Here is a 16,338-nt window from a genome sequence, read left to right as displayed (position 1 = left end):
GCTGCTGCCTCTCATCCCCACCCCCCATTTCAATAGACATCCCTGGGGCCTCCCTGTAGGGAAGGGCCCCCAGCCAGACAGGGCTCACACACACCTACATTGCACCAACTGGGTCCAATAGTAATTAAAGCAAGCTTTCCCCATAAACAGAGCCAGCTGGGCTGTTAACGGGCACAGGGCATAAACACTGTAATTATCAAATCAGGAGGAGGCACTCCAATTAGCTCCCCCCTCCCCCCAGTGCCATAAACACACCCGAGCAGCCACCACCACGCAAAGCCACATGCTGCAGACCACAGGGAATCCCAGCTGGGCCTGGTGAGGGCAGCCAGCCCTGAGCAGGGCTGTACCTCACCTTGGCAGGCCTTGCCCCCAGCCCCAGTGACCCCAGCCCCAGTCCCTAACAGAAAGGGAGGCTGTAGGAGTTGCTACAGCTGCTCTGTGTACCAGGTGGAGCTGAAGAGTGGGATCTGTGCCCAGCCCCAGCAGGCAGGGAAGACAGGCCCCAGACACCCAAATCTATTGCCAGCTTTGCACTGACCCACTGGGTCCGTCTCTTCTTGCAGATGGTTTCCTGCTCACTATTTGGCTGTGAGCTCCAGGGTGTCCTGGGGAATCCCCACCTCCACCCCTCACAAGCAAGCCAGGGCCCTGGTTGACTCCTAGGGAAACCTCGTGCCTTGTGTGCTTCTCGGGAGTTGCTGCCCACTACAGCCTGTGCAACAGGAGCTCAGTGAAGGCTGGAGACTTCCCCGTGCAGCTCAGCTGGGGAGGAAGGGGGACACTAACCACCTGAGAAAAGTGCCCAAGCCCCACTCATACACAGAAATCAGGAAGTGCCAGGCACCATGAACCTGCTGCTACAGAATCAGCTAGTGGCACCACGCTTGCCAAGCCCTACCGGGGTCCGCGTGCGAGGCAGCACGTGTGCATGTCACAGGGGTGGGGGTGGTTTGGAGCCCCAGGGCAGCAGGAATGCGTCTGCAAACCGGCTTCCCTAGACCCACAAAGGCTCCATTGTCGGCCAGGTGGCGGCAAGAGGAGGGGACTGGCAGGCCCACGCAGCACCCTACCCACTCCTGTGCCCGAGGAGTGCGTGCAGAGGCCATCGGCATCCAAGGCTGCCTGGAGCTCAGCTGAATGACAAGCCTTTCCCCACCAGCTGCTGCTAGTGGGGACACACCCTGAGGGGCCAGCCCCAGGTGAAAGCTGCTCCAGTTAGCAGGCAGTAGTCTAGCCACTGCTCTCCCCAGACACCTGGGCTCCCCGTGCCAGTGCTGCTCCAGTCCCACCCCACAGCAGAGTGCGAGGTCAGGCTGCTCGAGTGCCAAGGGACAGCCAGTCCCCACTCGCCAAGAGAGACAGTACTGCACAGCCACCTCGGGGGGGGACGACGGCGTCTGTGCCCCCCCACGATGTTCTGGCCGGGCGCCGTGCCAGCCCTCGGGTGAGCTGGCACCAAGCCCAGGCCCCAAAGCAGCAGCTGTTGGCTCAGGCAGCAGGAACAAGTCACGGCAGCCCCTTCACGCCTGAACTTTGCCCCAGTGTGGAGTCAACATGGCAGCAGGGATGGGCCCAGCCTGCCTGCCTGGCAGCCCGGCCCACATAGGCTGCAGCTCTGCACAGACAGAGGCAGGAGGAGACCCGGATGCCTGTGTCCTGATCCCAGTGTGGCTGCGAGCTGCAAGGTGCAGCAGGGGGCAAGGCCTTGCTCGTTCCCCTCACTAGAGGAACAGGACTGCAACAGCAATACCAGCAGGAGACACTGCTCTAAGCTGCCCCTACAAGACCTCCATAGCTGGACATGAAGACCCTCCAGACAGCACAGCTCTGGGCACCTAGGTAACGGGGGAACTGGAGGAAGCCCACCCAGCTGCCAGATTGCCCCACCTGCCAGTGCACCAGGCCTGAAGGGAGCCGATCCAACAGGGAGACCTCTTCAGCACTGGAGACCCCCAGAGGGGTGGCACAGAAGGGGGTCTCCTCCCTGCACATGCGACTGGCTGACAAGCAGTCCAGTCTCCAGGGACTGCAAGGCCCTGACTGTGAGGCCAGGGCTCTGTGTGGGAGGCTGGCATGGGCAGGAAGGGGTGAAACAGGCACCCTCTGGCTGAGCAGCTTTGCATGGGCAGGACCACAGCCAGGCAGCTGGGGAAGTGCCTGGGGAGGAGAGGGCAGCATGGCGGAGATGGGCAGGGCACCCTGGGCCTTGTCCTCCTGGGACAGGGCACCTGCTCTGCTCCACTCCAAGCCAGGAACAGTCTTTCCCAACCCCCAGCCTCTGAACCAGGATAAAGGTCCCCAGCCAAGGGGAAGAGGCTAATATACCCAGCCCTGGTAAGGATGGAGCCCATCTCCATCCCAGCAAGTACCACCCCCCAGCCCTGACTGGTGAAACATCTGCTAGAGGTCAAGTATGTGTCTGGGGACTTAGCCCCCCAAGCCTGGCTGGGCAGACCCAAGGCCCTTTGCAAACAAAGAGCTAAGGGGGGTGACCACCATCCCCATTTCAGTGGGGAAATTGAGGCACAGAGGGGGCAGGCCTGGCCCAAGGTGACGGAGTTAGAAGAGAACGCAGGAACCCTGGCTTCTACTGCTGCCCCCTACTCTAACCGCTACATCCTACCCCCCTACCAAAAGAGAACTTAGAAACCCTGGGTCCCCTCATCCCTAAACACTGCCCTCCAATGCCCCCTGCCCAAGCAGGACAGCAGAGTGTTTGCCAGGGCTGGATGTGGGCCCAGGTGCCTCTTGTTTGAAGGCCAGCAGCCCCCGCCCCCACCCAGGCCTCCCTGTGCCACAAGAGGTTTGTTTATCCTTTGAAACCTTTGTTTCCTGTTATTGAGGCTATTTATAAAGCCCTCTCCAGGCAAGTGATGCTCCCGCTCTGATGCTGGGGAAGGGTGGGGGGGGCGCTGCTCCTGCTCAGAGCCCAAGGGAAGGAACACGCGGTGCCACATGCGCGGCACTCAAAATGTCAAGCTGCCCTCAACTCCCTCCCACCCCTGCGCCTGCCCACGGAGCTGCCAGCTGCTCAGCCACTGCCCAACACACAGCCGGCACAGGAGCCAATAGCACTGGGTGGATCCATGGCAGGGTCCAAAGGAAAGGATCTCAACTGTAAATGGCAAGACTCCACTGAAGATGGCAGCTCTGAGGAGGCCACCCAGCCCCTGCCCCAGACCTGCACCCCGCACTTAATGAATATGGCAATTTCCCCATGGCAAGAGCCAGCTCCCCCCACCACTACCCCTTGAGCTGGGGGGGGGGCAGGAGGGGTGGGGGCCAGGCACTGAGGCCTGTTTGAACAGCTCCACTGCCAAACCTATTCCTCAGTCCCTCCCAACACCTCAGACAGGGCTCCCCAGTCTCATGCTGCACTGCATGGGGGGAGGGGGAGGGTGTTTTCAAGAGACAGGAAGCTGGAGATGCCCCCATGGTTGCAGGAGCCAGGGGTTTCAGCTCCACAGGCAGGAACTGCCTTCAGAGCAGTGGGGTCTGTGCAGTGACTGGGATGAGGGGACCACAAGCAGAGGCATCCACAGCACGTCCCCACAACTCCCAATAGGGTTGTGGGCAGGGCCCAAGGTCTCTACTCCAACACTGCACTCCCAGGGCCTTGGACAAGTTCCTGCCCCTGTCTAAGCCTCCATCCTCTCAAGGCACTTCACCTGCAAGCTCTTCACAGCCATGACCCTTTCCCCACTGCGAGTCCCTGGTGCCAGCAGTGGCATGCAGCCCTCCATGAAAGCAGCAACAACTCCAGCTAGAAGTCCTACCCAGGGCTCAGCTCCTGTGGTAGAGCAGAGATGTTCAGACCCTCCTCGATTCCTTGTTTGGCTTTGAACACACCAATGACGCTAGCTGACAGGGAAGCACAGAGGTGCCAAGGGCCTCCCCATGCTCTGGAGATACAGCAGGTCACAAACACAGGTCACATTATGGCCGCAGAGGTGTTCAGAGCAGTAGGCAGGCACCACAACCAGAGCTCACCCTACCATGGCACCCACAGCCCCCTGGTCCTCCCGTCTTTGCCATGAACCCTGGGCATGGCTCCTCAGCAAACTACCTTACCGGGGTCAGTAGTGATGGCAGGGCAGTACAGTGCCTGCCTGGCAGAGAGGCTTTGCAGCATAGCGCTGCAGGGCTTGAAGCAGCAAGACAGACTAGGACGGCAGCCCAGATGCGCCCCCAACCCTGGTCCAAGCCAGTTATTGTGCTCCCCATGCACCTGCAGCCTCTCAGAGTCCTAAAGCCTGACACTGAAGCAGGCTTCAGCAGGCAGCAGGTGGCAGCCCACAGCTTAGCCTGGCTGGCAGGTAGCAAAACACAGCACCCAGGCAAGGTGCTCACTGCAGGAGGAAACAGCTGGAGGCCTGACATGAGAATTCAGGATGCGGTCTAGCCCATTTCAGGGATGCCAGCCCCACTCCTAGACTAATGACTCTCCCCACTGCAGCAGCCTAGTGCTTGGCAAGACCACGCACTGCGCTGGGACAGGCAGGAACCCTGAGTGGCTCAGGGGACGGAGAAGGAAGCAGCCCAGTGAGCAGGGCAGGTTATAAATAGGTGCGTGTCCCCCCCGCAGCACCCGGATGAGGCGAGGTGGAGTGCAGCCCTGGCCTGGAGCCCTGCCAGCCAACACTTCCTGTTTCTAAACACAGCCATTTCCCGTCCCCCAAAAAGCAAAAGTTAGGACAATGGGGGCAGAGCAACAGGGTCACTCTCTCCCGGCACAGAACCCCCCCACCCCCATCCGTCCCACAGCTACCAAAGCACTTTGTGGGGCAGGGCGATTCCAACTGCTTCCTACAGGGAAACTGAGGCACACGGTGCATCAGCAGCACAGCCAACTGGACCCAGGAGTCCTGGCTGCATGTCATCCTCCAGATCTAACCGCTTGTTCCAGGAGATGGAGCAGAACCCAGGAGTCTGAGCTCCCAGACCCTCCCTGCATGACCTCACTACTCCAGCCACAAGCACTGCCATCTGCAGCCTGCTGGCACCTTTGCCAATGCAGAGGAAGCTCCAAGCTCGCCCACCCCAGAACAGGCAGGCTACAGCCATCAGCTAGCTGATCCACCTCAGCCCAGCTTCCCAAGCAACATTGTGATGACGGGTGAGGACTTACTGGCTGGCGAGGGGGTGCTGTATCCACTCACAGGGAGCTGGTGCTGGATGCCTGCCAGCGCGCCTGGCGGTGAGAGCCCACCAATCATGTGCGGGAAGAAGAAGGCATAGTGGGGCATGGGGTACCCATTGAGGTGCCCGCCCCCAGGGGTGGAGCAGGAGCTGCTGTTGCTGGCCATGGTGTGGGGGCCCTCTGGCACTGGGAATGCACAATCCCGGAGCAGAAGTCACATGTGGGAAGCCTGGAAGGCAAAGGCTTTACCAAGGCCCAGGCAGGTGCATGGGAGCTGTGTGGAGCAGAGTTTGGGTTATGGGGCCTCCTTGTCCTGCTCAGGGGCTAATCCAGCATCTGCTGGGTCCAGACTCTGGTGACAGGCACCCACAGCACTGTCCTTGCCGATGCTTCTCAATGGGCCTCCTTCAGAACTGCAGGCAGGTCCCAGGAACTGCTGGCTCCAGTGGGCAATGATTCAAGGACTGGCAGGTGATGTCCGCTCAGTGGTTCCAGGGGCTGCTTGTACAAGGCCTGTAATGGGAAGAGGAGACAAGACAGGGGTTGTTAACAACTGGACACTGCAGGGGGAGCCTCCAGCCAGGAGCCAGCACAGGAACAGTGCCTGCGGCAAAACACCACTTGAGTGTGTAACATCAGCACCAAGCAGGAGTCACACACACCGGGCCAGGAGTCCAGGCTGACCCCACACAGCCTCGCACCTATGGTAAGGAAAATGTTAAGCACACAGCATCCCTGGCACATGCCAGAGCCTGGTCTCTCAGCAGGGGCAGTGCCTGGTCTAGGTAACATGGGACCTTTTCAGGGCAAGCCCCATCTCACTGGTGCCTATGCCATGCCTAGTGCAATGGGGCTGCTAGGCTCTACCATAACACAATGTGCCATGGAGCCCAGCAGGTCTGAATGCCAGCAGCTGCCAAGACAGGCTGCAGTGGGCAAGTCCTAGGGATGGCCACCAGGAGCCTCCCTGTGAGGTGGCTGTAAGGGGTTTCATGAGCCTCCCTGCCACTGGCTCCCTGGGGCCCCCTCTGACCCAGAACTGGGTTAGCGGCAAGCAGTAGCTGGAGTTTTGACACGGGCACCACCTGGAACGATGGGCCAGGCTCTTTGGATCAAGGCAGCTGAATGGGGCCAGAATGAGAAGGCTAGTGCCCCTGGACACACATGCATGCACACACACATGCAAAGCCCCTCACAACTTGCTTCAGTGAGGGAGTAGACAGAGGCTGGCAGCACCACAGCATAGCAAAGCCACAGGGCACCTTACCATTTGCCACATGCACTCTCCTGCTCCCAGGGCAGCACAGGGATGCCAGGATCCCCTGGAATGGTTACTGCCCACGGAGTCAGTGCTCCCCGATTAGGGGTAGCTAATCTCCAAACTTGCCAAAGCCAGAGCCAAAGCCAGCAGGACCAGAACCCCCACCCCAGGCTTTTAATCTGTGGATTAACAGGACAAGAGGACGCGTAGACAGCAGACTCAGGGAACAGGCTGTCAGCCAGGCGCGGGCACCGCAAACCTCCAACCCGCCTTGCCAAGAGCCAGTAGGGCTGTATGGAGCTGGGCTAGAAGGGGCTGTTGTAGGAGTGACAGACCCTGTGCCCCTACAGCCCTGAAACACTCACAACTGTGCTGTACGGGCCAGGCCCAATGCCTGTGGGCATCTGTCTGCTGCCATACTGCCATGCCTCCTGCTAACACATGCTCAGCCAGTCCCAGAACCGCCTCACTGCACAAAACCCAGCTCCCACTTTCTCTCGCTGCTCCCCACTGAATGCTTCTGCACTGGGCCTCTTTAACCCTTTCAGGACAAGGGGCATTACCGAAGCCTCCAACATACCCATTGCCAGCCCAGCACGTACTGTGGCCCAAGGCTCCCCTTGCATGAATAGGGACCCCACTCTTCAACTCATTCCTAGGGGCACCTTGAACCCAGCCCCCAGCACTACCCTGATGGATGCCAGCTATCTGACAGCCTACATGAGTGGCAACAGTGGGAACAGTGCTTGCATCAACCCTGGGAAGGTGACTAAATCCCTAGAGTGCTCCGACCTCCTCCAAGTCTCTGGCCCACTCCCTAAGGTACCTGTCTCTCCTGCCCTCCTAATGCCAACCAATGCCATGTCTGGCATCTTTGCCAGGAGCAGCCACACAAGCAGTGGCTGGGGAGCCTGGCAATGGTTCCTGACCACACCAGGTGAAATGGCAGTAGTCACTCCATCCCATGCAATGCTCAGCATTGGCAGGGTGCTGCCTACACCCTCTCTTTTTTTTCCAGGCCCTGCTCCTATAAAGGATCTAGGGACAGCAGCATCCCTACACCTGAAGGCTGAGTGAGGGGAGACAGCCCAGAGCCCTGGATCCCAGCCCAAGACCCTGGAGCCTCCATAGGGCATATCAACTCTCAGAATTAATTTGGGCAGAAGCCCACAACCATGGTGCCAGGTTGGAGCCAATGGACACAGGGATCTCAAAATGCCATTACCTAGCACCACCCTTGACCTGGGAAGGGGACATCTTGCCCAGTCTTCTTCCTCTGCCTTTACTAAGCTGAAGTCCTTCCAGTGCAGGTAAACTTTTCATCAAGCCAATCTCAGGCATGCCCACAAAGCCAACCAGCAATGGCACTGCACAGCCCTGGGGGGGCAGGGACACAAAGACATGACACAGGCATCTTGGCGTTAGCCACATGCACTTGCCTGTTCCATGCTCTGTACAGTGAGTCCTGGCAGCCTCAGGAGCTCTATCTTGGCACCAGCATGGATGAGAGACAGCTCTCTGAGTGAGGGAGTGATGGCAGGGCTTTGACCGGACAGAAATCAGCTCATGCCTGTACCCCTCCCTGGAGAGGGAAGCCCTGGGAGAATGAACTGCATGCAGGGGAGATGTACCACGTACCCAGCCAAACCTCCTCCTGCATCACTCACCCTGCCCTGCTGGGAATCAGGGTCCCAGTCCCACAATTCTGGGAAAGGGGGCCTCCTGCAATAGCCCAATCTTCACAGGGGGTCAGTGGCAGCTAGAGACACCAGGGCAAGCAGTAGGGCTGGAAAACTCCTTCCTAGCCACAGCAGGTGATACCAGCTAGCACATGGCAGGGGCTCTCCACGAGCACAGAAAGGGGGCACTGGCAAGGAGACCAGATGCAGAAACAAAGTCTGTCCATTAGGCAGCTCCCCCCTGTGCCAATTCATCTCCTATGCCATGCACACACACCCATGCTGGGCTGCTGGGTTACCCACTCACTTGCTGCGTGCCAAGGGCAGAGGCCCCCCCCAACCCAAATGGGATCCTGGTGAGCACTGTGTTCACTGACCCACCCAACTCCACCTGGGGCCTCTGCATGTTTGTTTTGCCAGTCGCTGCCCTCCCTAGCATGGGGAGACACATATTCACTGGCCAGGATGGCTATTTCCAGCAGCCCCAATCAGCACAGTGAGAAGAGGTCAAATGAGGACAGCGTCTTCAGCCAAGCCAGAGAAACCTCTCAGTGTGAAAATGGCAAGGAGCTGAGCGGGGGCAGTCTGCAGCGTCATGCCACTTCGGTGCCCAGGCCAACCACATCGTATGGGTGGTAGGCAGACCCAAAGCCATGAGGCCTGGAAACCTGGGAGAACAGGCTTGAAGATGCTGGTCCAGCACAGATATGCCCAAGCCCCAAGAGGCCCTTCAGTCCTAGCCAGTGGCCCCCTACACTCAAACCCAAGGCTCCCCTCACAGCTCTGTCCCTAACCCTGCCCCCACTGCAGGCTCACCAGAGCCCTGGGTGGGTTAGTGACCAGCCACCATCTCTACTCCACAGGTGACTGGTGATCCACGTGTGCACCCAGTGTGAGGGCTCCCAGGTGGGTAGTGCCCCCATCAGTTCTTCGCCCTTCTTGAGGGCCAGGGCCAGCCTTCCCCATTCCCAAGGGCCAGCTGCAAGGCAGGAGCAGGGCAGCACAGCAGGATGCAATCAGGCTGGGGAGGTAGACAGCCCGATACAGAGGTGCTGTGCCATCAGCCCAAGGACAATATGCCCTGGCTAGGCAGAGCCAATGCAGCCCCCCAGCTCAAAAGCACACCAGAGGACAACACCCCTTCAGGGCAAGGCTCATGTCCCAGGCCCTACCCTGTGCCCCTGCCCTTCCCCTCCCCAGGAATCTGCTGCTGGCCCCCAGCTACCTTGCCCTAATGATCAATTTAGGGACACAGCAAGGAACTCGAACACACTCCTTGTGCTGCTATTACAATTCCTGGGGAGGGCAGAGTACAAGGCACCCTCTCCCAGCTCTTCTACACTCTTATCCAGGCCAGGTGCCAGCCCCCGCCCCCCTTGCCCCCCATCCCAGGCCCTCCACACATGCTGGTCCAGGACAGGGAGGAGGGAGCAAGCCCCAGCAGAGACAACGTGGGGGTGGGCAGGTCCCTGCAGAGCAGGAGCAGGGGGCCAGGGTTTCACAATTCCAGCCCAGGCTGTTTATTTAAGCGGCTGGCGCAGGGCCCAGCCAGGGGGATGTTTATTTGCCGAGAGGACAGCGCTGGCTCCCAGCCCCGTGGAGGCGGAAAAGGATCCAGAGGAACGAGGCTGGGCTGCCTGGCGAGCTCCTGGGGATGGGCTGGGGCGGGTACAGCCCTGCCCACCCTGCGCCTGCCCACCCTGCGCCTGCCCAGGGAGGCTGGCCTGGCCCCGATAGGAGCGATAAAGGGGCGGGTGTCAGGAGGGGGAGAGCCCAGCTTGACACCTGAGGCCAGGGAAGGGCTGAGGCCCTGCCTCGGCCCAGACACCTCCCAAGCTGCACCAGGCTCCCTGCTCTGGAGCAGAGGCTCCTTCCTGCCCATCCCAGGATCTACTCCAAGGTGAAGGCCCCACAGAAAGGGTGCCATAGCAAAGGAGTTGCCCCACCCTCTGCCCCCAAGAAAGAGCACTAGCCCAGGCACCCAGGCTGGAAGAAGGCACATGGCCAGACCCAGTGCCAACTACCCAGTGAGAGGGGTAGTTCAGCCCAGGAGCTGATGCCAGCAGGGAAAGTCATGTCCAGTCCCCATGCAGCAAGGCCCCAAGATGTCAGACCGAAGCCTCCGAAGCCCTGACACGAGCTAGAAATCCTCCAAAAAGTCACCCTGAAGAACCGAAAGGGGTCAAGGGGCCCTGCAAACCCCATGGCCTGGCTGCCCTATCTTCCCATGTTCCTTCAGACCCCAGAGCCAGCAGGGTGCAGCGTAACATGCCTACCCCAACTCCGCAAACAGCTAGTCCCCCCTGAGAGCAGCCACCCCACACAGCTGATCCTGATCCCACTTTGGCCAATGCTGCAGCTCCATTTCTAACCCCAGTTCTGTCAGCACCGAGGTGGGGGGGGCACCAAAATGACCCCCTCTACACAAATGGGGGGCATGGTCCATGTCAGACCTCCTCCACGGCACTGTTCCATTCAAAATAGCCTCAGTCTTCTACTACGTGCTACAGATCAGGCAGCCTAGCGCTGCCAGTCAACCTCCAACCCAGAGCTAGCTGCACTTTCCAAAAAACACCCATTCCCACGGAGAGGAGCACAGAGGACTTCCCATGGAGCTGCCCCCACCTCCTGCAGGGCAGGGAGCCGGAGGTGAGAGGCAGGCCCCAGCAGCTCCCCCAGTCCCTCCCCCCCACTATTTTTCTTCTAGGCTCCCCCACCCTGTCTGGTTTTGGGGAGGGTAATTACCACTTCACACTTTATCACACTCCTCTGACAGGAGCTGACAGGGCTTCTCCCCTCCAGACAAATGAGCCAAGGTCGGGAGGGGCAGCTACCCACAGGGATGGGCCTGGGGCACAAGGCAAGCAGAGGGAGCCCCATGTGGCTGCAACTCACTGCCACATACCCCAAGCACCCCAGACTGCCAGGATTCAGGGCCCCAGGTGTACTACTGCCCAGACCCCCGCCCCCCCAAACCCTGAGCCAGCCACACCAATGGCCAGTGCCAAGGCAGGGGTCACCTGTGCCATGCCAGCCCCTCCCTGTATTCCCAGACAGAAAGCAATGGCTTCCTAAATCCTGTGCCACTGGATCCCAAATTTCCTTTGGTCAGTGCTGCCATACTGTCCCCACTGGGTAGAACATGGTGGCCAAGAGCTATGCCACAGCAGTTCAGGACAGGAAGTAAAGTGGGGGTGGGGAGCAGGAGACCACCACGTCAAGGGGAGCAACACTGGGCTTAGAAATTGTTCCTGTTCCTGGCGATCTCCCAAATACACAAGCCCCTACCCACAGGCGAGAGCACCATCACTTTGCACTTCGCATCACTTCCCAAAGAGAAAAAGCAGGTTCACACAAAGACATGGCTTTGCCAATGCATGCCAAACAAGGCAGCAAGCACCCAGTAGGAGAGGCCACAGCCCAGCCATCCAGGGGTTAGACAAAGGATGCAACTGCCACCAACAGAAGAATTGCTTCCACCACACTGCATCCTCAAGGAGCAGCGCAGACATCCCGAGGAGCTCCGTTCTCTCCTCTGGGCAGAGGGGACAAGCAAGCAGGAGGCCCTGAATAGACCCGGGTAGGAAGGCAGTGGCTGGAGCAGGCAATATATACCTCCTTTATGCTGGTGGTACCTCTCCCAAATCTTGGGACGGTGATGCCTTCCCAACTTTCTTTGGCATCTACTCACCACTGCTGCAAGAGCCCAGCCCTTGTGCCCAGGCACCGGGGCTATTTTAGGTCCTAGCAGCACCCACCAATGCCAACAGTAGTTAGCACATGCTGCTCTGGGCCCGGACACCCAGGCTTGGCTCCAGCCCTGGCACCATGAGGCTCCCTCGCCCACCAGGGCTGGTGCTGCTGTTGTTCCTGACAGACAGGCCCCAGCCTCTGGTTCAAGCAGCACAAGCTGCTCCAGCCAAGGGAGCTAGGAAGGGGGAGTGGGAAGAACTGTTTATATTTTCTAGTGCCAAGTGCTCCCTGGGCGCCAAGCCAGGCTCAGCCGGAGCCCGATTACTCAACCCTGTTAACGCCCCCGAACGTGCAACGGGCCTGGGAGAGAGCAACACAAGTAAGGCTTGCCAGGAACCGACAGACGGACACGCAGACAGGCTCCAGCCGCAAGGTGGCAAGCCTTCCACTCCTTGGCCCCCAAGCCTACACACCCCAAAGGAAAGCATAACAGGCTGGGACTGGAGGCCAGCCCACCCCCAACAACACACACCGCCCCCCCTGATACAACCACTGGAGCCAGCACAAGCTAAGAAAGCCTCTGCCAAAAGAGACTGGGGACCTCAGGGGAGGCGAAGGTCCTGGGTTATTCAGAGCTGCCTGCACAGGAATGTGAGGCACCAGATGGGAAAGGGCTTGTCCATGACAGACCTGGGAGCGGAACCCGGGTGTCCCGGTCACACCCCCTCTCACGTGAGTACACGGCGCACCTTCTCTGGCCCCGCTCACCCCACTGACACACCAATCCTCCAAGGTTTCTGGCAAGGTGAAAGCAAAGGGATCACAAACACTAAGGTGCGGCCACCTCTGGGGAGAAACAAAGCAGCTGCTTAACAACACGTGGCACAGAAAGAGGATTAGGATCACCTGCCCTGGAACTAGCAACACAGGGCAGCCAGCTCACACCAGACACCAAGTGAACACCATGGGGCTGAAGAGAGAGAGACACAAACCAAGGGCTTTTCAACACCCGAAGCGCAGTGATGAAGTGCCCCCTCCATACATGCTAGGTGGGACTTAACCAGAGGAGAGCACCACCCACACTATTGCCAACACCACCCTTCTCCTTCACCAGCTCTCCCATCCCAGCACTGAGCCCATCTGATCTTGCTTAGTTTCACAGACCAGCCAGACGCTGGGCAGCCCAAACTGCTTCCGAGACCAAGCACTTCTGAGCCCAAACAACCTCACTATAGCAGATTCTGCAACAACCAAGGACCATGTGGGCGCCAGCACATCAGGTCTGGAAGCTTAGGGCCTTAGGGGAGACATCCAAGATTCCTCTACTGCCCTACAGCCTTTCTGCTCTCAGGACCCTGCAGTGCTGGAGCTCACTGCACCAGGCAACTGAATCAAATATACAAAGTCCCCAAACACAGGACTTAAGTCCTTCCCCACATGCAACTAGAGCAATAGGAGAAGTCTTCACTGAAGGTTTAAGTGCAAAGCTGTCAGAATGCTACTGGTACAGGAGGGGTGAAATAAGCCCATCAAGTGTCTGCATTTCACTATTTGGGCGAACACAGAACCTGCTCCAGCCCCAAACACCCATCCAGAAGCCAGATCTGTGCAATTAACCCCCCTTCAGCCTCCTGTACAAACTGTGCACATGCACACCTCCCCCCCAGTAAGAAACAGAGACAGCGGCTACACAGTGAGATTATGAGGCTTCAGCAGTGGTGATGTAGGGATGGGAAGCAGAAGCTATAGAAAAGAGAGGTCTGGTGTCTCCCCGTGAAGAGAGAGAACAAGACCCAGGTGAGAGGACCATGGGACAGATGCCAGAGAGGTGCAGAAGTATTCAGAGCATCCCCCTATTCCCCTCCATGGGCTTGGCTGGTAGGGGTGCCTGGGCTGAGGGCTGCCCCACACCTTGTGCAATTGGGACTGCCATCAGGGTTCCCTCACCCCTCTAACCCCACTCACCTGGGCATCCCAGCCCCAGCTGTGAAACACCCTCACTTCAGGGCTCTGCCCACTCTCCGATGAGCACCAAGGAACAGCAGTAACAGAGATAATGAGGCCAGGATGCAGGGCAGCCAGTTCATACCAGACAAAATTCCTCCCAGGGTTGACAAGGTCATGGGTGAGGCACAGGGGGCAGGGAGTGGCCAGCCCTGGGACAGCACAACTAGCAGTAAGTGGGGAAGCAGGAACCAGGGCACCAGCTCCTCATCAGGCATGCAATGCCTAACTGCCATAGGCCTCACCTTGGACTTCATTCCCCCAGGCAGCTTTGAAGTTTAGGGCACAAGGACAGCCCCTCCAGCCCTTCTTCACCCACCAGCCTTTACCCTGGAGCTGGCCCCAGTCCTGTCTGCCTAGACAGCAGCATGGGATTGAGTTGCCAAGGCCCCCACACTCCGCAAGTGTTGCTGTTTGACCTTGGGAAATCCCAGCACCACAAAAGCCCTCAGGGGGGTGGAGGGCCAGCCCTGAGGTCTGGACACCAACCTAAAAGTCAGGGGACCTGGGGTCATTTCCCTGCTTTACCACTGGTTTCTTGAATGACCACAGGCTAGTACCTTTGCCTCTTTGGGCCTTTGCTCCCACATGAGGCAAGCTAAGAGAAGCAGGGGGCTCAGATGCTGAGGAGCAAGCCAAACACCTAGCTGGGATCACAAGCTGACTCCAGGAAACAGCAAGCAGCCCAGGCATCCAAACTCTTGCCACCCAGGGGGACCCACTGCACCAATCCAGCAGCCTGCACCATCCAAGAGTTAGGCAGGGGGGGAGCCATCTGCCTGGCCTGGACAGACCCTCAATGAGACAATCGTATTGCTCTGAATTGCCATGCACCACACCAGAAGCAGCTGCATCCCCACACTATGCAAAGGAGCAAGCTCCGCCATGCTCATAAACCTGCCTCTTCCCTGACCTGCAGCCCAGTCCACACTCTCCCCCTTGCGTATCAGGTCTGATCCTCAGGATTTTCTGTGTGCACTATCTAGTTATGTGCCGCAAGCAGCTGTGCACCCCCACGACCGCCTTTCCTCTCCTGGGGCCATCACTGGCCAGGAGCAAGGGAGCTCTCTATGGCCCCTTCCAATCTGGCCTCTGCAGCCTCCCCAGCTTTTTGCAACCCCCTGCAAGTTAAGCACTGGAGACTAGCTACCCCAGCCATGTCCCTGGCATATGGAGCTGGAGGCAGAGATGCAGGCCAGTGGATGGAGGGACAGCTGCTTCCCATGAACCCTGGCAGAGCCACCAGGCAAAGAGGTCTTACAGTAGGGGTTCACAACCCAAGCAGGATAGCCACTGCCCAGCCCACTGGTAGGCCCATAAGACAAGTTCTGAACTCCCTTCGCTCTGGCATGCAGCCCATGAGGTGGCTGGAGGCTGCGCAAGCAAGAGGAGAGAAGCCTGCCTCTCCCACAGCAGCATCAGCGCAAGGCAAAGCAAAGACCACCCCTCCCCCCCCCCAACACCTATGCATAGCCACAAATGCCATGACTCCCTGCCTGGTTACACACCACGCTCCCATGTACTACCAATACCAGAACCCAGGAGCACCTGTTTGTAAAGCCAGCTAGACAGGACAGAGTACCAAAGGTTAAGTGTCTGCCCACAGGTTCACACACATGCATGGCCCATGCCATCCACAAAGCTAGGCTATCAAGCCCCATGTCACATTACCAACATAGCTCTGGGAGGGGATAGAGGAGCCATTTTCTCCCTGGTGCTACAGGGCACCCAGCTCAGGGTACTTGCCCAGTGGGGCAAAGAGCACAGGCAGGAGGGCCCCCCAGAGGCACGTGCCCACTGGTCCGAGTCTTCCCTGAAAACACTGGCTCTAGGGAGGAGCACAGGCTCTTGGGACCAGGAGCCAGTCACAGAGCCCCAAGACAAAACAGGCTCTTTCAGGAGCAGCATAAGCATGCAAGCACCAAAAACAGCCAGCCCTCTTGGGGTGGGAACTGAAACCCTGCAGCTCCCCCAACACTGGCAACACACGGTGGCATCACTCCAGCCCTGTCCTCAAAGCACAGAATATCCCTTTCACCCGCATGGCTGCACCCTCTCTTCTACACACCCTCTTACTGGGCTGGGCTGCTACAGCCATTGGGCCACCAGTCCCAAGTGCCACCTTCTGCAAGCACCATGTGCAGGAGCCTCTGCTCCTCCTTGCCCTACAGGCAGCATAGCCATTCCTGGAGCCCAGTGGTCACTGCTCAACCAGCTGCATCCTGCCAGGAGCCAGGTTTGATGCAATGTAAACACATGGTCAGCTCCCCTACCCTGGCCAGGTTCCCACAGGACAACCCCTCTGGATTTATATCCCTGGCACCAAGGGCAAGAGTTGGCACAAGGGCTCATTAGGGAAAACAAACACATTGCCCCCTTCCCTTTTATCCCTTCCTCTTGGGCAAGCTGGGCATCACCTTCCATAATAGCACTGGGGGCTGCAGGGCAGGGCAGGGCAGAGCAACAGGGCAGGAGACATGATCCCTTTTGCCTGCTCAAGTGACTCCACCAGGGGCCACTTTAGTGGAGGTTTTATGGAGCCTCCTTGAGCCCAGCCT

At 58.8% G+C, this 16,338-nt stretch overlaps 1 protein-coding gene across 3 annotated transcripts in view; it reads right to left on the bottom strand.

The window, feature by feature from the left end:
- Positions 1 to 16,338, bottom strand: part of RARA (retinoic acid receptor alpha) — a 96,808-nt gene that overhangs the window by 56,498 nt on the left and 23,972 nt on the right. For all 3 annotated transcript variants that reach the window (XM_019550346.1, XM_019550345.1, XM_019550348.1), the window contains exon 2: positions 5,132 to 5,656. In XM_019550346.1, the coding sequence (XP_019405891.1) occupies positions 5,132 to 5,309 (178 nt within the window). In that variant the 5' untranslated portion in view covers positions 5,310 to 5,656. The remainder of the gene's footprint in view (positions 1 to 5,131; positions 5,657 to 16,338) is intronic.

The sequence above is a fragment of the Crocodylus porosus genome, unplaced genomic scaffold (genome assembly GCF_001723895.1).
Source record: "Crocodylus porosus isolate Cpor-Errol unplaced genomic scaffold, CroPor_comp1, whole genome shotgun sequence".
Classification (NCBI taxonomy): Eukaryota; Metazoa; Chordata; order Crocodylia; family Crocodylidae; genus Crocodylus; species Crocodylus porosus.
The sequence above is the reverse complement of the archived record's forward strand: the minus strand, read 5'-3'. Positions and strand labels throughout refer to the sequence as shown.